The sequence below is a fragment of the Aplidium turbinatum genome, chromosome 12, assembly GCF_918807975.1.
Source record: "Aplidium turbinatum chromosome 12, kaAplTurb1.1, whole genome shotgun sequence".
NCBI lineage: Eukaryota > Metazoa > Chordata > Ascidiacea > Aplousobranchia > Polyclinidae > Aplidium > Aplidium turbinatum.
Genome location: NC_137483.1, coordinates 10338608 through 10364321, shown reverse-complemented (window position 1 = coordinate 10364321; position 25714 = coordinate 10338608). Strand labels below are relative to the sequence as shown.

Sequence of the window (25714 nt, the reverse complement as noted above, 5' to 3'; positions counted from 1 at the left end):
TGAATGGCATTGATTTCAAAAGGAAAGGTATTTTACGAAGAAGGGAAGTGATGACACTATTCACTTTATTTGCTGAATTGACAACAGTGGAGACAGGGTGCTTGCAATCTAGGTAACGTTGCAAGCAAAAGCTGAGCGACTTCCGCTGGTAAAGCCTCGTTATCATTCATGCTTTTGTCACAGCACATAAGCTGCCAACGCAGATGAGTTATGCTGTCACGCACGAATGATACCCGATGCGTGGCTATGAAAAAAACAAAATTCATCGATAAAACTCGCACTGTTAACTATTTGCTAATCTAGGGGTGTGCAACCCGCAAATCGCGCAACCCGTAAATAGAAATTACGACATCTGTTATGGGTGCAGTGGTCAGTGCTGTGTCGCATGGGATCAGCGTTTATTGTTTATTAGAGCAAAGGCAGACTTACTGTTTAATCGCCATCTGCTTCGTGTTGCCGTTTTCTCGTCAGTTTCTCAATTTAATCTCGCTTTGTTGTATATGACGCGGAGCCGATAGCGAGTTTCTCAACAAGCAAATCAGCTCTTATTACGTTGATTCAACGCTTACGGACATCGAATTAATGTGAAAAATGACTGCGTTCTTCGATATGGCAGCTTGTGAAGTATTCGGATATTACAACTTCCCAGCTGGCACAAGTTGTCTTTTTTACATCGTTTTGGCATACGGCGACTTACATAGATATTTCTCAGCCAGCAAATCAATTATTTTTACATTGATTCAACGTCTGCTGGGTTTGTGGTAAAATTAAAAATCGATTCTCAACTCAAAAAAACAATGTTCAATAGAGTTAGAGCAGACTGTTGCGCGCAACTCTAACTTTGAGCTCAGCTCCAAATCGAAATTGCAAATCTTGTGTTTAGTTGGAGGAATTACAATCCAGTAAATGAGATTATGGAGCAACACCAGCATGAAAAGGTGAAGAGGGCTTTTTAGGCACAATGAAATTAAAATACTGCACTTTGCCAATGCCTAGCATCGTCTTAGCAACATAAGTGCCAGCAGTGAAACGTTTTTTCCTGTATACTTGCGTCACTACAGGTTGACAAACGGTAGTAGCTGGACATACCGTAAGCAACAAGTGCCACAATCCAAATTTTAAAAACCTCATTTCCACGTTAGGGTAAACAAAAGACCTTTGTCACAAATCTTTGCTTTGTGTCAGCAAAGTCACAAAGCCAATTTTTTTCAATGAGCTTGGGTGAGCCGGATATCTGAAGCACATTTGTCAATCCACATCGCACACTTCCTTTTCAGCGTAATAAGTGGTCTAGACACAGCACGACTTCTGCGCGTATGGAAACAATTACAGATATATAGAAAATCATAAAGTAATTAATTCTGCTGACTGCAGCCTTGCGTAATATTTATTTCCTGAGCACAAACGCCATTCACGCTTCATGTTCTCACAGGCTGCCCAGAGACAGTCATGTCTTATTCTTGCTTTAAAATGTTGTTTAAAGATTTGTTTCTTTAGTCAAAATAGAATAAAATTTAAAGAAAGAAAAAGTGGAAACTGGAAATACTGCGCCAAGAAGATTCCCATCCAGCAAAAGGTTTGATGTCTAACGATGCTGAAAACGATGCAAAATTACACAGCAAAAACTGCCTGCTTTCAACATCAATTAAACGTTTAACGACGTTGAAACGATGCAAAAAGGAAAGTGTTGTTAAAACATTCGGCTGCACGTTGCACAATGAATGTAGGTAAAATCCAGAAAGAAAATATTCCGAATGGAAAATATCACGAATGAACAATATCCATTATCCATACAAGAAAGTTGATCTACACTGGTAGGTGGCCTATAGCATTTGAAGGAAAAAGTAGTCCCCACTTATGAAGCCCACTTTGGAACGGGCGATTTCGGGCTTAGTAAGCGGCTGGGCCTGTTAACCGTGAGCTTAATAGGCGGGAAATACTGTAATCAGTAATTTACAGTGCGCTAGAGTGCAATTGTAGCCTACTAGACATTGTGTAAGTGTTTCATAAAATATCAACAGGATTACGAAATCAATCCTCTTTTTACCGTGTTAGCCTATTCAAAAGATCGTAAGAAGTTTTATATCATGGCCATAAGGTCTACTTTGATAAAAAAAACAAAAAAACAGCAGTAGGTCTAAGTTCAGTTTAATTCGCAGAAATGAGAATGCTCGAAATAATGTGTGAAAAAACTCGAAGGATAATACTAGTTTTCGACTTTTCACCATGATCGGCTTGTCCCTTCTTTATTTGGTGAGACCTTGCGATTGTTCTACTACTAGGCATCCGCAAGAAGTTGCTCCCCTCCGCCAGTCTTAAGCCTCCTGATGTTTTTTTTTATCAAAATTTAAGCTATAATCATGAAATGAAACTACCCACGATATTTTAAATAGGCTAACATGGTAAAAACAAAATTGATTTCGTAATGTTGATGATATTTCATTATGCACTTAGACAATGTCCAGTACAATTTCACTCGTCCGTTGAAAATTACCGATTAGCCCGACCTTCAAAAGCTATACGTCAACTAACAGGATGAAATTTTTCCTGCATGGATATTGTCCACTCAGGATATTATGCATTCGGGATTTTTTTTCCATTCGGGATATTTTCTTTCTGGAATTTTACCGATTACCTTGCACAACAAGTATTGCAAAACCATTTTGAGAACTCTGTGACATGAAATAGTGGTGCAATACGAATGAGACGTGGGGAAAAGACGTGTCAATAATATTCTTGTTACACGCAACTGCCGAGAAACTATTGTATTGTTAACTGAGATGGATGAAAATGTATCACAGAACCTCAACAAGATGTACCGCAGTGGTTCTCAACGGGGGCGGTACCGTCCCGCGGGGGGCGTTTTGGTTTTTAAAGGGGGCGTTTTGATTATTAGGGTGCATTCTGGTTTAACCCATCTACCACCCAGCGTAACGATTTCGTCAAAGAGCTCGTATCGTCGTGGTAGCATTTCCTACTTCATACCTGGTTGAAAAGAGATTCAGCTGTGTTTTTCTGCTACATACCAATCCACTTGACATATCCATAAGAGGTGATCTTCCAATGTTTCTCACTGGCTTTACACTGGATGTGGAGAAACTGGCACTTTCTCACCAAACCCAAGGTTCACACTGACTACCAGTAGGCCTATAGTCCTACTGTTTTCATGCTCGCAAATATATATTTGCTTTTTATTAAATATAGTTACTAGTCTCTAAAACCCTTACAGCCTGTTTCACCCTAAAAGGGAATCATCAAAAGGTCCTTATTCTAATAGAAATAGAATTCTATCTGAATAAGGAGTAAGGACCTTCTGATGGTCCCCTTTTTAGGGTAAAATAGGCTGTAAGGGTTTTAGAGACTGGTAACTAGCCTATATTTGATGTAATTCGCTTTGCTTGGCTTTTTGCTTGGCATAGAGCACATTTTGTAGTATTAATAGCATTTTTTGTTTTATATTCGCTTTTCATAATTAATCGTTTTTGTTGGGGGGCGGTAAAATTTTGCCAATTCATGAAGGGGGCGTTGGGCCAAAAAAGGTTGAGAAACACTGATGTAACGCAAGACTATGTGAGGCAGCAAAGACACTTGTTGCGGAGTGCGATGCGAAAACATTAGAACTCAATGCAGCACAGCAGATAGTGCAACTTCGTTTTTGCCAGCCTCATCAGACGAACCCGGCAGCATTCATTTATTTTTTACATTAATTCAACGTCTACAGATCAAAAAATTGACTGATTTGCTGATTGGGATATGGAAGCAGAATAATGATGACTGAATGTGTGCAGGGGTCATTATCCTCGGACAGAAAAAAACACCTTGAAAGATAAATCCCGGCAGCTTCGCATGCAAAGAATTTGAACCACTGACCACGGCCGGTAACCGACATCCTGCAATTGCTTTATCTTTGTGAACACGCTGAGAATTGAACTAACGTTGGTTGGTTTTGACGTTTGTTGGGTCATAGAGCAAGGTGTATGCCAACTGAACAATCTGGGCCGACTACGACAACCGTATCATCACACAAGTCTCAAAGTAGCGACTTTCGGTTTCGCTTGTTCAGTTGCTGATAGAACACACATGTTGCTAAAGCAACCAACCATGGCCACCTGGAGATCCGGCCTGATTTGTCACATTTTGCAGATTTTGATTACAGCTACTGCTAGTGCTTGACTGATATTTTTTGAGATGTTTTTACTTTTGGCGGTTTCCTAATGACATAAAACTTTTTTGTTGCCTTGGGGAAGCAGCAGCAAATGAGAAAAAAGTTGAAAAACGCTAAATCAGACTGTTATTGAAAAATTAACAGTCTGACTAAATCTTCGAAATCAAATTTTCTTTGTTTTTCAACATGTGAGGATGTTAAAACCTATTGTGTCTTCCTGGGAAAAGAGAAAAGAAAGCGTAAAAATTTAATTTTTAGAAAAATTTATTTAAAAGTTCGCCCAAAGTTAGAAAAACCGGGAAATTTCTGCAAAATGTAACAAATCAGGCCGTATCTTTAGGTGGCCATGAACCAACCAATCATACATGAAACCATAGACTTACAATCCTTCCTTGTATCCATCAATAAGCGCCTGGCACAACGGTTTATTTTGAGAAATGGTTTGCAAGATTTGTCTATCCGACGTCACATATCCGACCGCCCACTGACCAAGACGAGTGCAGCTCAAGCGAAAGATGTAACTACAACGCAAATTACAAACAATTAAACGTGTTTCAAGATATTGTCTGTGGAAGTAATGTGGTAGGCGCACAAATTGAATAAATTTATTGATATGTATTGGATTGTTTTATCGAATTTTCTATTGACTGATGGCATTTTTATATTGTAAAACACACCACGATATACAGGTCGATATTCGAAACATAACGACATGTGGCCAAGCCAAATACACAAACTAACTCCACCGTTGAAAGCCAGTGCTAGCAGAAAACCAACACCTAGAAATTTATTAGCAAACAGATAAATAAATTATGGAAGTATGCGATTCGCCTGACAACTCCGTCAAGAAAAGCGCACATTTAGATTAAGTGAGAACATGATATGTAGGAAATAAATTTAATGAACTAATAAGGAATAGAGATAATTGGTATATCTATCAATTTTGGTTAATAATTAACCCCAAGTCAATTCATTTCTGTTTAAATTCACTTAAATTACCGCGTGTCGTAAAATAAACATTCCTTCAACGCCACACCAAGTTTACCTTCCAGGAGTGTTGATGTACTTTTGAAGACGTGCTTTTACTTCGTCGTAAGTTAAAAAGGCCATGTAGCCTGGGTGGGTCACGGCCAGCATGTTCCAGTTCTTCAGCAAGGTTGACCACGGCTAAAAAAAATACTCTTTGTTGACGACGTAGATTCATAGTTGTTTTTCTTTTACACTGGCAACACTGAAGGGGTCAAATCAACAACCCTATAGACCAGGGGTCACCAAATGGCGGCCCGCGGGCCGCATGCGGCCCGCCACGCTGTATCGCTGCGGCCCGCGGAAGGTATCAGCGTACAAGTATAACCAAAAATACTTTTCTTGAGGAGTTAAAGAGCACGAAGGCAAAAAATACTTTCCGGGAAGCATATTTTCGCTTTGCATACGATTCCACCGACCTACCAATCAGATTATAGTTCTAGATGGGGGTTGCTTAAAGTTATTCCAATGCGATGTCCAGCCACACTGTTCCAGTGGTTGATTAAAACGTCTGTTTTCGAATTTCGAAATTGTCTGTGAGCAAAAGGTTGCTTATTTTAAGCTTGCAAATGTCATGTAAACACTAGTGTGCGTTTCACCGTTATTGTGTTTCACGAGCAGTGTTCTCTTTATGCAAGTTTTTGTTAGAAAATTAGGTTTGTGTGCCAACTCAATTTATAATAAATTGGCAAAATATTATATATGAATTTAAAGACTTTTTTCTGATTGTATTATGAAAATATTTAGCTTAGTAGCCTACTGCAAAATGTTTTTTTTTTAAAGAAATATGAAACGCTTCATGATTTTGCGTGTCATCCTTGCGCAGGGGCCATGCTAATCTTCTCTGTATCGTTCCAATTTTAGTATATGTTCTGCCGAAGCAAGTACTGCAAAATGTTGTTAATCAACAATTCTTGCCACGCTGATAAGCACCGCAAGTGACAGTTGTCAATAATCAAAGAAAGACGGTTTTATAGACTCTCACAAAAAGGATAAAAACCAGCTCATTGCTTTTTTAGAGGGAAGACTGTTCAAGAATTACGATAGAATTACAATTTTTCGATGATTTCCACAAGCGTTTGTATAATGGTTGCCTGGTTTCTTTTTCCCTGTTATTGGAGCCTATTTTTCGGTGATATGTTTGCAGGTCACTATTGTTGCCTATATTGCGATGTGTCAAACATTTCCTTGTTTACTGAAATTGCTAATTGCAAAATATCTTTTGTGAAGCGAAGTGACAACTCCACTCTTGCTTGGCGATGAATATTCTGATTTTTTTGTTTGTCGTATCCAGGTTTACACCTGGTAGTTGAAGATTTAGATTAAGTGGACGGGAAGGTAAGGAAGCCAATCTGGGTACGAAATGCGTTCTTTTCTAGCATAAGATTCAACCTACCTAACATTTTATTAGTGCGGCCCGCCACAGCTCTCCTTAGTGCCAAAGTGGCCCGCATGCAAAAAAGGTTGGTGACCCCTGCTATAGACCAACGGTGTTCAACCTGCGGCCGTACGGCCGCATGCGGCCGTTAACACGTAATTTAATAAGCATGTGTTGGCGGCCGTGCCCTGTTTTTGAAATAAAAAAATTATTTCATCAATAAAAATGAAATGTATTTTAAATATTATACAGGGATATCTAGAACCACTGGATACCCTTGTAGCTTGTAATTATATATAATATTTCAAATTTTAAAACTTGAAAAACATTCTCATCATAACTTTTTGTAGGCTAGGCTATATTGTTAAAATCGTTTTGAGACAAAACTTTTTCCTCAACCTAATTTCATTGTAACGGTAGCCTACATTCAGTGCCGGTCTTTGGTGTGTGCAAATCGTGCCATCGCACAGTGCCCGAAAATTAGGGGGCCCCGCAATTTAGGCTACTCAAAAAATGCAGTAATTTTTGTCATTTCCAATGGAAAAAAATTCAATTCGATTCACAAGCAAGTACCGGTAGCCCATTCCTTGAAGTCATAGTTGCGACTTTAGGGTGAGGCAAGTGCTGAGGGTGAGGGTGAGGCAAGCACCATTTTACAGTAATATTCATACCCAAATTTTTGTTGAACATGCTCTCAGAATGCACTAAATTCAAAGTAATTTTTCAAAAATTTCTGAGGCATTCCAGTCCAGACGCTGGGTGTCGCCTTCGGCGAACACGCCGTCAAAACTCCCTCTCCTTTCAAATACCTAGCTACGCTACTGAATTGGATCATTGTCATTAGGGCCCGCAAAGCATATTCCGCACAGGGCCCGAAATACCCTAAGACCGGCACTGCCTACATTGCATTATGTCCTTAAAAAGAAAAAGAACACTAGCAGAGGAGAAAAGGGTATTCAATTCCAAATGGGAGTTGGGTTATTTCATGATGGAGACGGCAGCGCATATTATGATCTGTCTAATATGCAGTCAAGTGGTTAAAACTGTTAAAGGAAATTATGCAAAACAGCATTTTTGTCGTCATATGTCACACCATTATGCAAAATTGGGAGGCGAGTCGAGGAAAATCTGTGTCGAAAATTTGAACAAAAGTGTGAGTCTGCTTTTTCACGAATGAAGTACCAACAAAAACGAGTAGGCCTACCGAACAAATCAGGCTAACTGAGACTGGTGTCTTAACCGGTGCTCGTATGCAAAATCAAGGGAGTTGCAATGTCGCAGACTTTTATTGAATAAATTCATTTCAAAATGTTTGATATTTCATGGTACTGTTAGGTATAGCCTAAGTATGATAAGTTTAGTAAATATTAACGAATAAATTCTTCTCTTAGATAACGCAAATTGAAAAAAAATCATTTAAAACTCACTGGCGGCCGTGCTTTATAGAATTAATCGGAATGCGGCCGGCAATAGCAAAAAGGTTGTGCACCCCTGCTATAGACATTAGACAAGCGCCAAAGAGTTTTTTTTTTTCAAGAGAAGCATTTTAGTTCAAGCAAAGCTCAGCTTCTAAAGCACATTTCGCATCTAATGTATACAAATCTATCGCAAAGAAAATGCTGCTGGCAACACCTACAAGAAAGTACTGCATCCCAGCCAGCAAACCCCTCATTTTTTCGTCTATACAGGTTGAATCAATACAAAAAGGAGGATTTTTCTACCTTGGATTGTTAATAATGATAAAACTGTGGAAAATACCCACTGAACGGAGGAAGACGCGATGAAAGAAAAGGAAACTTCACAAATCTAGTTATGAAATAGCTCTTTTCCACATGTCACATGTGTTGGGAACGTCACAGGAACAAATACGTAAAATTAAATGAAACCATTGACACCTTGGCCTGATTGCCTAATGTTGCTGACAGTGTGAAAAAAGGCAATTGCCCCCAAAAATGTCATCTTACTACCTCTAAAAAATATGTTTTAATACCATTACAACGTTTTCATACATAATTAATTCATATTGAATGACGTTTGGTCCCCAAACAACTGTTTTTGCCCCCCCCCCCCTCTAAAATGTTCGGTCTAGCTACATCACTGTTTGAAACGCTATCTGAACATGAGTATCTACAACTTCAACAGTATCTATATTTTGGGTTATTTATATTTTTATTAGATTGACCGGGCGTTCCAACCATTTTGCTCCTAAGTCTGACAAAATTGCCTAAAAATCAGATTTTTTCATCTTTCCCTGCACTATCCAGACGAGTAACGTTTATAATGTGATTACTCAAAAAGTTTCAATTAGGCTGCATGCAACGACCAGCAAAAGTTTACAAAATATGACTAATGAAGGCGTGTCTTTAAGCAACCATCAAAAAACAAAAAACATTTAACTCATTATACCAAAGACAGGCAAGACACAACAATACCACAGGGTTGAGCATTACAACAGTATATATTTTACATATTTACAAAATAGTTTAACATTGTAAAAATATGTAAAATATATACTGTTGTAATGCTCAACCCTGTGGTATTGTTGTGTCTTGCCTGTCTTTGGTATCAAAAAGCAAACTCACTCCCGAAACTATATTTAACTCATTATCGATAAACGCCTTTGCAATCCGCCACAATAAGCTCTCCGGAAAAGAAAATCCGTCACTTTAACAAATTTTGCTGTTTGTGGAGCAATTGGAGCGTTAACAAACCAATGACTGCGGCATTCGAACATGTTCGGACAAAACTAACATGGCCGTATTTCTCTTTTAAACAAATGTACAATACCTCCCATGTGTGGAATTTGCTTCCGTTTTGAGACAAAGACATGCAAATGAAATTAGTTGCTATGCAAAATCAGCACGTCCATGAGGATGGTGATATGATAAAACCTTGTACAACTTAAAACGGGTATGAACATACCTGTAGCTGGCATAGCTTGCATGGCCAGCTTTGTCAAAAGCGAAAATAATTTACATTGCAAAGATGAGCGGGAACCGAATCAATAGTCTACTACTGAAATAACTTATTCACGAAATGTGTCATACCCAACGCAATAAGGCAATAATAATGGCCGTCTCGGTCGTTGCTGATGGTGCATATAAAATGTACAAGAACCATAAAGTTAAACCCAATGCAAGACTCTCTTAAAAAGTAAAAATCTTTAAATTTACCAACAAACCTTACGCCCAAGTGGTTGAAGGTATAAAGACTTTCAGTTCATACTAAGTTTGCTGATTCATCAATTAATACGTTTGAAAGTTTACAGGATTACCGTAAATGGTCTATTTCTATGAAGAAATTGAACCAGGGTTAAGTGTTGTACAGCTGCTGTCCGTGTCCAGTCTTATTACAACTACCCAGAGCTCATTTGAACAGTTGACGAAAGTAAAGCACGTTTTGACTTGTGGATGAAATTGCCACAGATATGATTCTTATAAAGAACTGAATGTGCGTCATTAAGACGGTTAGTGATAGCAAGAGCTGCATTAGAAAAGCAGTTTAGTGATTTATGTTTCTGAGCAAAGCTCTTGCATGCAAATTTCTTTCAAAATCTTGCGGGTGTAAAAAACGTGATTAGCAGGACAACTTCCCTTGTACTTTTGTTTTTAAGTTTCACGCGTTGTGAATAGAAATGAACGTTCGTTTTACAAAATTACAACATCCAAAAACACGAAATCAACTGAGAAGAGTGGAAGATATCTTTGTACGCAAAAAGCGCACTCAAAACTGTATCAATTTGTGATTTGAAATGAATTTTATTTGCAAGCAACGTGCAGTTAAACTAAGCTTGCAGGTCGGTGTATATTGTTAGTACGGATTTCTAGATCCCAGACTGCAAATTAGCCATTTTTACATTGATTCAATGTCTGCAGACGCTGAAATGGCTGATTTGCTGTCTGAAATCATATCAGAGATTACTTTGTCAGGTTAATAGACCTTGCAGCACCATAAATACCGGTGTGTTACAGTTATGTTAAACGTGTGGTAGCTAATAAGAAAAAATTGTGTTTACAATCAAAATACAGTTGGCCGAAACAATTTAATGACCTCACTACACACATACCCCCGTGCACAGGCGGAAGGTAATACATTGCAGTCAGTGGTCGAATTTAATTTTGCACCGGTGTCAGGAACAACACATCAGCAATTTGGTAGCGGGGGATGCATGACAGGCCACACTCGCTCTTCTACCTCAGAGAGTCAAACAATCGATTATAATTTTGTGTGCTCCAGCATCGGAATGGCCCGTTTCGGTGAGTCCGATTCGGTGAGTCCAATCCTTTAACGGGGGATTTTTCAATTTTTTTTTTTTAATTATTGGGTACCGTAGCCTCATTATCATTGCCGTTTTAGGGTTAGGGGTTTGAGGTTAGGGGTTAGGAACTCACAGAATCGGACTCACCGAATTGGACTCACCGAATAGCAGCAGACCCTCCAGCATACACACCAACGTGCAACTCAGTGCAAGTAGAACTTAAACAGCCATAAATCTTTTTTTTTCGTATTAGGCTAATTCAGTGGTTCTCAACCGATGTGCCGCGGCACCCAAAGGTGCCATTTACGTTTCGCAAAAGTGCCGTAAGTTATTAGAGTAGCGTTATCAAATATGGGGTCTGCTACTATTCGGTGAGTCCGATTCGGTGCCGTAAGTTATTAGAGTAGCGTTATCAAATATGCGCCCAGACATTAAAAGGATTTGTGCCAACACTCAGCGCAAATTTCGCACTGACTTCGTTTGAAACGATCTTCATTAAATCGTACATGATATGATACGGAACTGTAGTTAGTTGTTTTTTTTGCGAAATTCTTTTCAAAATTATTTTTACTTAATGCAGAAACTTTTTGGTTTGACTGTGGATGCCACCAAATTATTTGGTTGTTTGCAGGGTGCCGTAAGCCGAAAAAGTTTGAGAGCCACTGGGCTAATTGGACGAATGCAGAAGTTGAATAAACGGACATTTGCTGAATGGGTAGACACTAGACAACCTACTTGCCTGTGGACAAACAATAATATGCTTACATCGAAGGTTATTCTGTCAATTCACTTCTTGTCCTTTGGTCAAACTTTATCACTTTATTTGTTGGCTGAGTTGAAAAGCTACTTTTTGATGAGCAAGTGGTATACAGGCAGGAAAAGTTACTTTTTTTTGCAACGTTTCAACGTATTACCACATTGAAGTGATGTAAAAAGACCACGTCTGCTGTCTGAGGCATACACAACACAGAAGAGGACTTGGAGCATTTGCAACTGAGCCATGTTTGTTGATCGAATCTTACAAGTGTCAGATACCCCCCTATGGTATAACTTACTGATTGCTGTGTAGAACAAATCACTTTACTGTCAACTTTTTTCACAGTTTGGAATGATCACGATAATGAAAGTAAGGTGGGAACAGTTGAAGAAAGTGGAAAATTTAAAGTTGCTACTTCTCTCATCGAAAAGCTCTATACAAAACCATGACCCATGGCAAAAAAGTTCTTTAAGTGCAATATCAGATTACAATGTATTATTCAACGCAGTCACAGCAACAAAGATAAGAATCGTGGTCTCACACAATTCTATGCTGCAAAATAATCTATGCCCCAAACCCAGACAGCGAAATCAGTCACTTTTACGTTGAATCATTGTAAAAATGACGGATTTTGCAGTCTCGAAAGGTTTGATAAAAGATAACCAAAAAAGCATGCACAAGAATTAGTGTTGTGTCGAAAAAAAAAAAGAGCCCAATCTCGACTAAGGTCCAACACTCTTATGACTTATTGCATGGGGTTGGTAGTCGTCTGCTGACTAGGTTGGTAACAACCGATGCAAACGTAATTAATAGACCAACAGTGTGCTGTCGGGGTATTTTATAATGAGCTGATTCAAAAAGCAAATTTTATTGAAACTTTACATATCGTTTGCAGCTAGCAAATTTTAGAAGGTTTCACAATACAATTGACTTACAGTAGAAACAATGTGGCTTAGCTGCAATACCATATTCAAGTGTTCCATACAATCAAAATAGCAGTGTACCTGAAACAGCCTTGTGAAGACATCAAACTCAAAGTTTGATATGTAATCGTTGCAGACAAGATCTATGGTCGACTTCAAGGCGATACATTCCAATCCTGACGATATTGGGTGGACTTGCGTGAGCTCTTGGCGAAAAACTTTCCAAGGTATTATTGTCCTGTGTAGTAGTCAAATGCAAGTTGTGATTTATGTGAAAATAGTGCAAAATAGAAACAACAAAACAAAGCACACGCAGCACCAAAGCACTGGTCTTGCTCACATGATAAAAACATTTGTTGAGCTAATGCTCAAATTTAAGATTTTGACGTTAAGAAATTCAGTCAACTATATTGAGAACACACAGGGCTGCGATTTTTGCCTTTTTCGGTGACGAGGTCACTCGACACGCGCCATCACTATTCGACAAACGCCGTGCTTTACGGAAAAAAAAGGAAAATTAAAAGGAAAAAAAAACTGAGAGAGGACTAAACGTCGTCAGGTCGAGGAACAATCGGGGGGGGGGGCATCACGTGATGCAATCATGAAAGTGCTGACTTAGGTAAACTTTCCTTCGCCAGGTACTTCAAAGCAAGGTCTAAAAGTGACGCTTCACACGAGAAACTCCCAAGGCGTCAGCGCCGTCATTTTGAACACTGCGGTAGAATGCTTTGATCGAAGTTCCAACGCCTGGCATCAAACATTTCGCAACACACGTTTCGTGCTATTCGACATACAACGGGTTTCTTTTATAGATGAAATAATCTAGGTTACGTTGAGTTGTCAACGTCTATGCCACTGCCAGTTTGTATTTTGCCGTTTGAGACAGCCTAGTTTCCGACCAGATGTTCAGAAATACAGATGAAAAAAGCCGCTATTTTTATGGAAAGGACTTCTCTTCCAGAACATTTTGAACACTGCGGGAAAATGCTTTGATCGAAGTTCTAACGCCTGCCATCAAACATTTCGCCACACACGTTTCGTGCTGTTTCGTGCTATTCGACACAACGGGTTTCTTTTATAGACAAAATAACCGAAGTAGGCTACTTTTAGTTGTCAACGTGTATGCAAGTTTGTATTTATGTCTGACTTATGGCACTTGTTGTTCCAAGATTGCAGAAATGTTTTGCAATGTGAATAAAGAATAGTAGACAGATAAACACGGTTGCAACTCGACTTCCTTCCACTAAAAGAGTTTCTGTGATTACGTAATGGGTGATTTTGCACATTCACAAAAGCACACAACCCAGCTAGCAAAACCTGTCGTTTTTACATTGATTCAACGTCTGCAGACGTTGAATCACAACGCATGACATGTATAAACAAGTTTGCTGGCTGGGAAGTCTGGACATCTGCAGGAAATTTGTCTCGCACCAGGCGAGATGCCATCCTTTGAAAGATTTAACAGTGATGGATTTATGTAGCCAGTGCATGATGACGTAAACAAATTTAAGATTTCCTTTCCGTTATATAACTTAAAGCAGGTGATTGACACAGGAGAAAATAATTGCAGAAGCACACAATAAAAGAACACAATAAAGCCTACTTATTACGCAAGTTTTTTTTACATCAAGAAAATAGCCTAGTTTCCGACCAGATGTTCAGAATCAGAAACACAGAAAAGAAAGGCCGCTATACATAACAGTTCGCTTCTAGAAGAATAGTAGGTAGTCACTGGGAGTGGACAAGGCAAGGTATTATTTTAGGCAAGTTGTAAGAACAGCATAGCTTTGCCCAACTACAGATAGGATAGTCTTCAGTTAGTCAGTATCCTATAATGACTAAAAAACGAAAGAATCCTCCGACAACACGGATGGCAAAAGCTTCGGTCGGTCTTACCGAGAAGCGGTTAAGGTTCAGCAAACAGCGAGTGAAGTGCGGGATCTGTTAAAGAGATGCCAAAGAAAAAATTCTCTATCACGCAGTAATTCGCGGCCAAACGCTTATAATCTGACTCTTGTGACGTCATACCACTATTCGACAAACAAACGCAGAATTTTTGGTCGTTCGACAAGAAAGAAAAAATCGCAGCCCTGAACACACCTAATACTGACAAAGCAGCTTGAGTACAGGATACTGGTAACGGATAAGCTAACGAAACCACATTTTAACAACAGTAGTCTCAATTAAGCAGTACCGGTAAGTGTAGCAATGAAATACGCTTGTTCCTTCACTGTGTGGCAGCAACAGATAACGTTAAGGTAGGCTGAGAGGTAGAGAGAGAATGGAACACAAATACACAAAAAAATAACATTAGAAAAAACAATTTAACATGTGTAACCGCTCACACGTTCAGCAAACCAGGTATATAACAAAAACTGAGTATATCTCCCAACTTTTCTACAGCTCTAGCTAGCTGTCGAGCTAGAAGACACAAGTGTGTAAACACTTCTGAAAATTACCACCAGCTTTATTTATTTAAGAATATTATCGAGATAAACTGTTAGTGTTCAGTCGGTTTCCATACCAAGATAAGAAAAAACGTTTTTTACGTTGTTTTTACGTGACAAGACACTGAATAAATGCAGAAAAGATGGGTTTTGCTAAGTTGATACTCTTATCGGGTTTCGGGTAGAACTTCAACATATAAGGACACGTCTTCTTGACAAAACTTAGTAGTTTCCTGAAACTAGCCGAGAAGTTTCTGTGCGTAAATGTGAGCAATGCACTGCGTTTGTCAAGAAGTCAAAATGCTACTATAGCAGACTTGGGCTTGGCACACGTCGCGATATTAGTATTACTCAGTTCCACAACATTCACTCATTCAGTGTACGCTGTAGTGTACAGGTTAATACATTTCAGCCGAACTCTTAAAGATAGGACAGATTTGTGTATTGTACTTCTGAAATCCCCTTCGCCTGTTGAAATGAGGCCGCTTGTATTACAAAGTAAAACCACCTACAATGTCTACCTAAAAATAATTTAATCATCCTCTTCTAAAGACAAGAGTTACATGGAAATGATTTCTCGCACACGATTGCCAGAGTGACGGGTTACAAGCATGAATGGTTGTGACATATAATACGAACATGAATCATGACTTAAATATGAAGTCATTTTCTCAATACAGCCGAAGTGAGAAAACGCGTTACTTTTGCATAATTAGACGTTGAATCAACACAAAATCATAAAACACAAACAGGCTTTGTTCATAGATTAAACTGCTTAGCTTATAGCATTTTCAATTTGATTATGTCACATGCCTATTCGATCACCACAATACACGCAAAGCATGTTGGGTTCATAAACGGTCTATAGAAAAGTGATTATTGTTCTAATAGCATAATGTCATGCTCTGATTAAAAGTATGATTCAAAATCCAAAAGCAATTGGAAGTTTGATTTTCGTTTAAGAACCATATCTATTTATTATCTATGCTTGGCAGACGTGTAGTAGGGCGACAAGACCAATGAAGCGATAATATAACAAATGGCAACGACGACACCACCAAGGTGGCAAAAATTACAGCTTTTGTGAGCCAGGAAAAATCTAACCTTGTTCCAAAGGTATTCTGCCAGAAATGTGCCGCTTCTGACTTGGTTATTCTGTAATCTTCTCCAATAAATCGGCCGTCTGGAAATTCAGCTTTCAATTCTGCTAACATGTGGCTGAAGACCAAAGATAACTTCGTCAAACTCCGTCGATGCTGTGAGGTTTCATCAAACATTCTGTCTCGGCCTTCCTTGAATAGCTTGATTGCCTGGTGAAAAATTCAAACTGTCAAACAGTGAATGAATATGCGCCCTAGATTTCACTTTAAAATGTGGGAGCAAAGCTGCTTGTTAAAGAAGTCATTGATACTTGACTATTAGACATAATATAACTGGCTTGCATGGAGGCTACACCAGTATGGTTCACAAAACGCAATGCTCATTGCTCTATAGTGAGTATGATAGTGCTGACGCCCGGTAGATCGCTCCTTCTCAACAACACAACATTTATCAGGGCAGGCAATTATCAGTATCACGGAGCTTCGCGGCTTATTTTGAGCGAACACCAGCTCGTGAAAAGTGTTTCAAACCTTGCTAGCAAACGCTAAGCACGTGAAACTTAAGCCGTGGATATCTGAGCGCAGAAATTACTGAGAAGTTATACCGTAGTTGACTTTGGCGGACCACAGAGCCCACGCCGCTTCGTCCACACGTGGGAAGAGAGATCGATTTTGAACTTTAACAGGCAAAAACATATTCAAGCGTGAACCGTGCAGAAATGTCGCTGCGCAATGCGCATTACTTGACAACACATTGATTCATTCTTGGTATCAAACAGAGATGCATCACGCTGGGCAAGGAGAAAAGGAAATGGTCAAAATGTAAAAAAAGCTGAGGAAATGAATAACCACTAAAACTTTTCCGATTTCATGGGAATACAATCAAGCCGGATGTTAAAAGTCAATAAATAGCAAAAATGTAAGGAGTTGCAATGAAATAATAATTTGCCAGTGTGATCTGTGGCCATGCCTAGAGTTTACATTTACTTGAATGTGCACTAAACAGTGTGACAGATATTTTGATTGTTTCACCAACTGTGACGAGTTTGAGTCGCCTATACAACGTTGTTACTGCTAAGTTCTGCAAAACCATTGACAACCATGCTCAGCTATTGAAAGTGACAGCCATCCAGAAAAAACACAAAGATTGTTATGATACTGTTAAATTACAATTCTTGCTATTATAAAGAAAATCTGTATTAAACTAGATATGTTTTCCAGTAAACTCGACTTAATAAACTTGCCTAGACTAAAGTATAATAGCAAAAATGTAGACTTTTAGGTCACATTTATTGGATTGCATATTTGCTCTGTTGTTACAAAAACAAACAACTTTTAAAAATGAAAAAAATCAAGGTATCTGCGTGGAATTTTTAAACTTTGAAATGTATGACAAATAATGAAGAAAATTTCACAAGTGTAATAACAGGTTTTTTTTTAAGGTTTGGTTTGGGTGACCGCTAAGTAGTTTTAAGAGACCGCAAGTGTTTCATTTAAATACCAAAAAATAGCCGTATTTGCTTAAACGAATTACTTATTAGGCTACTGTAGTTGCAAGTCCAAATTTTGGGAAACCGCTGGAGAAATTTGGGGGACCGGTTCGGTCCCCCAAAACACCTTAAAAAAAAACACTGAGTGTAAATACAAACGACCTGCTTTAGCCTAATGCTGCGGGTTTGCTGCGGTGGTAGCGGTTTGTCACTAGCTTATGGAACACAGTTCTCTAGAGACGAGTTTCGGAACACTCCTCCTCATTACACATGACTAGGGAACTGTGTTCGAAAAGCTAGTGACAAACCGTTACTACAGCAAACCCGCAGCATCAGGCCAAAACAGGTCAGAAAATGTCATTCAAGTATTACTTTCTTATAAAAGTCAATACAGTCGTCGTCGTGTTGTGAGCCTCTGGGGCCGAGGCCCGAAAGTCTATCCTTTTACCACCCCAGAATCAGTATGTTCCCGGACTAAGCTGGAAGGCTACCAGAGAGCAGCCAGTCTTTTTTTTCATCATCCAAGGCAAGCAGACCTTCCAGTCCACTAAGTGACTTGAAGATGGTGCAATCGTTGATGATGTGGTCCGCGGTTTGCTCCTCAGCACCACATTAAGTAGAAAAAGAAGCCATTCCCCATTGGTGCATGGTTGAGCGGACAAGTTAATTACCCGTTGATACAGTATGACAACTGTTTTGAAAATACACTCCTGCAGCACTTTCAATAAAGATGTAAGTTTACAAGCACAAAATAAATTATCAAATTTAAAACAGAAAAAAAAATCACAGAAATACTCACTTCTTTGCATTTCTTTATCAAGTTGTCAAGAAAAATTCTGAAGTATTCACAATCATTGAGAACTTGCAAGCGGTCTTCATACCTAAGTAACCCAAAAAAGTTGTATCACAGGGTGCTTCTATTTATAGAAGTTTAATCACAAGAATTGTAACTTTGTGAACGCCAATTAGACTTGCAAAAGTATGGCACTTGAAAATGCAAATTCAAGAATGGTCCAATTCCCGGGTCTGCTACTATTCGGCGAGTCTGATTCGGCTAATCCGATTCGGCGAGTTCCCTATTCGGCGAGAGCCTTTTTCGGCGAGTGCCCTATTCGGCGAGTTTTTAAAATTTTATTTTTGAAAGGGAATTATCGGGTACCGTAGCCTAATTATAATTGCCGTTTTTACATCGTTAAACGCTGAAATCGTGCAGAAAAGAATAAAAATAAAATGTTTGAACTATTAAATTAAAATTCGTTATGTCAGTTCAGTTGAGTTGTTTTTATTTCTGACCATCATATCAAAAACAATACACGTCAACATAGCAAAGGTAGAAGCGACAAAACGCGGACGTTAAAACGTGCTTCAATTCGTCATGTCAGTTCAGTTGTTTTTATTTTTGATCATGATATCAAAAAGAATTCACGTCAACATAGCAAAGGTGTAGAAAAAGGTAGAAGCGACAAAACGCGAACGTTAAAACGTGCTTGTGACCGAAGTAAGTTATTGAGTTGAAAGAAATTTGGCACGGTCGCAACACCTTCAGAAAAATTTAAGAAATGAAGAGAAAATAAAAAAAAGAAAATGTTACAAAAAAAAAATCATGTTCCATGTCTATAAGTTAGTACTTTTGAATAGTTAAAAATTAAAATGATTAGTTTGGATCAACAAATGTGTGGCCTACAGCTTGGATTGAAAGGAAATCATCGGGTACCGTAGCCTAGTTATCCCAACCAGCAGAAATTGCCGTTTTTACATCGTTTTAACGTCGCTAAACGTTGAAATCGTGTAGAAAAGAGAACTTTGCTGACTAGGATACGTTGAAACTGGGAAACATTCACAGAAGCCCTTCGATTTGTTCCAAGAACCCATTTAGCCTAACAGTTCATTTGTACATTGATTCAACGTCTGAATACATTATCTTAAAAATGCATAATCTTAAAAATGCAACGTATCGAAGGGCTTCTGTGAATGTTTCTCAGTTTCAACGCAGGTCTTAAAACTCGTGTTTTTTTCCGGCAGCCATCGTGGCCTACCGAGAGCTCCTTCTCGGCGGCCATATTTGCGTGCTTGGAGGCCAAAATACAATAACGATAGCACAAGTAAATAGCATTAAACTTGCAACAATGTTAAAATGATCACTTAGCGTTGTTGAAGTCTGGGCGACGTCCTGCAATAGAATCGTTGTACCACGCATTAAATGCTTTATCGGGATTGTGATCCGGCATTGCGGGACCATCTAACGACCCTAAATTGTTTTAACTGCTCGCAGCTCAGTAAATTGTTTCAACTGCATACCGCCTTTCATAAAACCTGACTATTTATTCCGTTATGATGTCACCATTGAGGGTGTGAAGTCACTAACCCACAGCGTTCTCAACTATGAAGACACGTGTTTTACCCACGGATGTCAACTAACCCAGTTCTCCTTTTTAACAACGATTCAATGTCCGACAACATTGAATCGATATAAAAACGATAATATTGCCAGCCGATGTAAATTAGCAGTTCGGATTAACACTTCGTTAAAATAAACATCGGGAATTGCAAACAAGACTTACAGCGCTGGTGATCGCAGCTGGATATATTCAATACAACAGTAGTGAATATGATGCGCTGACCTAATTCTGCGTCACTCTTTGATACTACATATTTTCGACATTTAATCCACGATCATTCTATTGCGAAATTAAATAATTGGCTAGAAGAAACCGGCGGCCAAACTTGGCCGACGGAGGAGGTAGCACAGGCGGTCATTCAAGCACTACTTAGCGGCCATGGCCGCCGGCTGCTTTAAGGCTTGCAACGTATCCTAGTCATCAAAGTTTTTTTTTCTACACGATTTCAACGTTTAGCGACGTTAAAACGATAGGCCACACATTTGGTTAACCTTTTCATTCTGTTACTACAATGTAAAAATGGACTGTTAGGCTTTCATATGATGGTCAGAAATAAAAACAACTGAACTGACATGACGAATTTTAATTTAATAGTTCAAACATTTTATTTTTATTCTTTTCTGCACGTTCAGCGACGTTAAAACGATGTGAAAACAGTTATGCTACGGTACCCGATAAGCTACTTCCCTTTCAAAAATAAAATTTCAAAAACTCGCCGAATAGGGCACTCGCCTAAAAAGGCTCTCGCCGAATGGGGAACTTGCCGAATCGGACTAGCCGAATCGGACTAGCCGAATCGGATTAGCCGAATCGGACTCGTCGAAACGGGCCATTCCGCCAATTCCCACAATGGTGTTTTTGAGACAAATACGTTTTAATTATTTTGATTATTTCTTTTTGTGGTGGAACTTCAATAATGATTATACCGGTATGCTTAGATAAACCGGTAAGAAATATTATGCCTGAAAATGTCATTCGGTAAAGATTCTATGGGAACAAAACACCATAGCAAGGTTGAATGCCAATTGCTGAAGCTGGACCTTTCTTAAAATCAATGGAAATATTGAGGAGGTATTTTTCATGTTTAGGATTGAAAAAATTTGGCTCTATATTCAGGTATTATTTAGAAGACACTGAAAGGAATCGGAAAAGCACCAAAAGTGAAATTAAAAAAAAGAAATTTGCCCCTTTTTGAATTCACATATTCATTATTCAACAATCATATTCAAGACTGATTGCATTAGAAAACTGAAACAAAATCAATGGTAAATGTAAAGTGTTTTGTAATGGACGTATGTACACGTACAGTATATGTACACATGAGCATTTCTGGCATAGTATCTTGGAGAGGTTGCTGTAAATATAGAAACGTTTACAACACCATGCTCAATGATCATTTACTTGGTGGCCATTAGTTTTTCAGGATTGCTTTAGTTTGAGGTATTCAGTCCATAAATTTCTTCAAAAAACATAGAAAGTTTTGCCGCACAAGAACTTTTCAACTAGAGTACATGATCAATGGAAGAATAGAAGTTGTGCTTGTGACAAGCATGGTACCTGGTACATCAAGAATGTCCCAAGCAAGCATGCAAGTAGGGGTGTTCAATTTCGATTTTCGATTCGATTTCGATTAAGGTGATATTCGAAATTCGTTTTTCGTATCGGACATATTCGAAATTATAGCAGCCCTTTCGGCTGAACGCGGTTGAAAGTAACGCAAGTGGAGCGAAACCTGTCTTGTCGCATTTTGCAAGCGAAAAAAGACTTCGACGCATGCGCATCGTCGATCACGTGACTATCACACGTTCTCGCGGGTCCAACGGCCAGTCCTGCACCAGGGATGCCAGGTTGGCATTTTTAATGCCAAATTTCACAAATTTCTCTCAAGAATGAAGATAGCTAGGTTGTGCAATAGCAGAAAGTGTAGGCTGAGCTTTGTCGCAGTTTTATCCATTTTTTACCGAATCCATAGGCGCCTAAGCGTGGGGGCAGAGCCGTAGCCAGACCGCAGAGCAAGGGGGGGCAACTTTTTTTTAGGGGGGAGGGGCCAAAAAAATTTAAATGGGCAAAATCATTATAATTGTAGCTGTTGCTTGAAAATGTTAAGATTTTGCCAAGGGAGGGCGAAATTTCTTTCAGGGGGGCGAGGCCCCCGGCTGGCTACGGGCCTGCGTGGGTGCCAGGCCCCCACGCATATTTCTGTGTGGGGGCAACTTTTTATGCTGTATTGAATATTGATACATAAAACAATAGATGAACTAGCGATCGGCAGCAGGAAAACACTTTTTGAATGCAAACTGCAACAGCTTCGCGATAAATAATCCCTATGAACGAGTTGCGATGCTACAATCCAACACCAGACAACAAAATCTGTTATTTTTACATTGATTTAATGTCTGCAGACGTTGAATCAATGTAAAAATGACTGATTTTGTTGCCTAGGACATAGCAAAAATCTACCATTTTGTGTCGATTCAATGTCATCAGATGTTGAATGCACCCAAAAACAACATAATTTGCTACGTAGACGGAGCGTGCGTTTAGCTTTATGCGCTTGCAAACATACTCGATGTCGCTTTCGAGTCGAAACCTCTGCACTCTGCAGTGAAATGTCGCGGCAGTGAATCGCTCACTGTGAAAATGAACTTGAAGTTTTTGGTATCCCAGCGACCTTGGCTCCAGCGGAGCGATCGTTTTCAAAAACTGGCCTGACCTTCACGAAGCTGAGATCCCGACTGACGGGTGACCATGTCAATCAGCTTGTGTTCATAAACACCAACATGGGCCTGGAGCTGTAGACGTTATTTTGTGTTCTTTTTTCGCAAATTATCATGGCCTTTTTTCGCGTTTTCTATCGAATTTTCATGTCGTTTCTTTCAATAAAATCTCATTTTGCAGTTTGGTGAATAGTTGTGATATTCGAAATTGAAATTCGGAAATCGAAAACAAATTGAATTTCGAATTTCGAATATTCAAATAATCGAAATTGAACACCCCTACATGCAAGTGTGACAAAGTCATTTAAAGCTTTTTTTGAATAACGCAATTTTATTCAAAAAATCAAACCAAAGACAAACTAATTTAAATAATTAACAATATTAAACTTAAAAACTAACAGGTCACAATCCATTTCAACATCACCCCTGATTTAAAACTCCACAGAACTAAGCAAGCCAGAACTTATTTTAATAGCAGAACACTGGAAATAACTACGATTGAAAATAGAAAAATATATGTAGGTGAGGTGTCATGTCTCCAGAGGCCTGCCTTTTTAAATATAGTTGTCCGTCACAAATATCCGAAAAAGTAAAAGAAAGATACAAAGATGTTTAATTGTTTATACGGTACATTTAAAGCTTGTTACTAATTTTAAATTTCATAAATGTTAAATACCATACAACGAAAAAGGAACATTAAGAAATGTGTGTATGTATGATACTGCACCACGTTGCCTGGCACCTCAAGAACATTTGTCACTTCCTCTACCAGTTTAGCATACAGTTTCGAGAGAGAGTTAGCTTTTTATGTATGATGGTTTTGATTACACAACACATAACATATCATCATACAATGGCATGTTGTATGGTCTACCTTAACTAAAGTTATCAATAAAATCCATATCTATTTTAAGCAAATCACTCCACTGTCTGTGCAAAATGCATTCGACTAGTTTTTGCATCAAGTTGTCAGTAACACCAGAGCACATACGTTGAGATTTGAAAGTTGGTTGAAAATAGTTATAAAACAATTCTGGATCACTTTGCTGGTCAAAAATCCCTGAATTGATGTCTGCCATTGCATACTAACCTATTCTATCGATAATACAACCGGATAGTACATCAAAAAATGCAGAAAAGATGCTTAAAATTGTGTTAATAACTGACCTCCAATCTCCATGTAATATACTGAACTGGGTGTAACTTGAAATACCTTCTTGCTTACCTTTGCATGATAAGACCAAGATGTTTGTAGGTGTCAGGAAGGATGTCAAGAATATAAGGTGGACTATTTTTCAAATTCATTTTAGACTGCTGGCAAAACTTGGCTACCTAAAAGTGGGTAAACATGTGTTTTTAATCAAAGTAGTCTAAATTGTCCTATATCATACAGTTGTGTTTATACATACAAACACATGTAAGCATAGGCTAGCCTATACTGTACAACTGTAAAACCACTTTTCATTTCACAAATGTCACCTTGAGATGGATATTATCAAAAAAGATTTATTCACATTTGCTAACTTATGCAATAAAGACTTTGAACATAACTTTGTTTATTTCTTGCACCCGTTTGAATATGGAAAATTGTACTTAAAACACAACTTCCGTTGAATGTTGTTATTACAACTTCATGTCCTGTTAAGCAGAAGGCTGAGATATCAAACACCCAAACAGTTAAAATATAGATCATAAATAAAAATCACCTTGTCCATCAATTTTGAAGATTTTTCAACATATTTCTTATCAATAGTTGCCCTCTGATGATGATGATGTGGAGATGCATCATTCAATGCATCATGCAGCCTACAACAGAATTGCACTGCAGTGTGATTATGAAGTCCATACCATAGTTAGTAAGTTATACAATTAAGCCAATAAACAGCACAACGCTATATAAATAATGGTTAACATAATCTGCCTAGGCATGTGCTTCCTTGGGAGGGTGCCTGTGACAGACTGCAAATAACATTTTTATCAAATTTTCAATAACAGGATGAATCAATTGGCAACCAAAAAACACTTTGCACAGCAAGGTAACGAAAATGCTGGAAAAATTTACGAACTCAGCACATATTATAGTCTATCAAAGACAATGGGTTGCAAAACATTTCATGACAAACTTGAAAATAAAACACATGCACAATAGCAATATAAATAATTGAAATCTGTCAAAATTACACAATGAAATAGGCCTAGTTAATAAACATAAAAACATTGCTAAAGCAGAGCATAAAAACTTGTTGATACTTGAAAAGACGCTGATCCAAAACATTGCTATTCTTTAGCTTGACATTCAATAATTTACTGAAAGATGGATGTAAAATTCCTAACTTTCGTACTGTATTTTCTTGCTTTACACCAACATTGCTCTATCATATCATACACATATCATACACCAACATTGCTCTATCATACACATATCATACACAAAAAACTTAACTTACCCTCTAAAATGGTTAAGAAATGCCATCCCTACACGTTGGCCTCCTCTTGTCTGAGGCGGACGACTGCTACTGGAAGGTGTTGCCATTGGACAACTCAAAAGTGATTTTAATTGCTATATTACGCTAAAAAAACTGAATAAAACGTTGACATTACACAGACAATAGACGTCAACTAGACCATACTAGCTAATCAAACACCAATAAATCACAAATACTTTCGAATCAAACTCCTCAGCCAATGACTTACTCTTTTTTGCTCATACCTTTAAGAAAGACAGTTTATACCACTAGTTCAATCATAGCGTAACAAAGATTTGGGAGCTGATATACAAGTCCCCCTCCCCCCCCCTGGTAACTCATGACAAAGACAGGACTCGACCAAACATATAGGGTGAAACTACTTTACCTTTGCTTTACTGTTTACACACTTCAATCCACATGTTTTGGTCAATTCCTCTTGAGTTACCAAGGGGGGGACTTGGATAGTATGGATACCAGCTCCAAGATTTGATGTCTCTTCAATTTTCATTCAATCTTATGAAGTTTGTTTGAAAACAAGTAGGCCTAACCTAGCTGCGTCCTTACATTTTGCTGGAGTTAGGGAATT

The 25714-nt window shown here is 38.5% G+C and overlaps 1 protein-coding gene and 1 non-coding gene across 2 annotated transcripts in view; both read right to left on the bottom strand.

Annotated features, from left to right (window-relative positions):
* The window catches only part of LOC145780744 (uncharacterized), a 35746-nt gene extending 10517 nt beyond the window's left edge, over nt 1–25229 (bottom strand). Inside the window, exons 1-8 of the mRNA XM_082592372.1 lie at nt 25108–25229; nt 24367–24466; nt 23886–23992; nt 18344–18425; nt 16059–16264; nt 12589–12745; nt 5211–5332; nt 4549–4686 (exon numbers count right to left, since the gene is read on the bottom strand). Of these exons, the coding sequence (XP_082448498.1) occupies nt 4549–4686; nt 5211–5332; nt 12589–12745; nt 16059–16264; nt 18344–18425; nt 23886–23992; nt 24367–24466; nt 25108–25193 (998 nt within the window). The 5' untranslated portion in view covers nt 25194–25229. The remainder of the gene's footprint in view (nt 1–4548; nt 4687–5210; nt 5333–12588; nt 12746–16058; nt 16265–18343; nt 18426–23885; nt 23993–24366; nt 24467–25107) is intronic.
* Nucleotides 5973–6079, bottom strand: LOC145781455 (U6 spliceosomal RNA). The gene has a single exon (XR_014290748.1). It is a non-coding gene; the product is annotated as a U6 spliceosomal RNA (small nuclear RNA).
* Nucleotides 25230–25714: the final 485 nt, after the last annotated feature.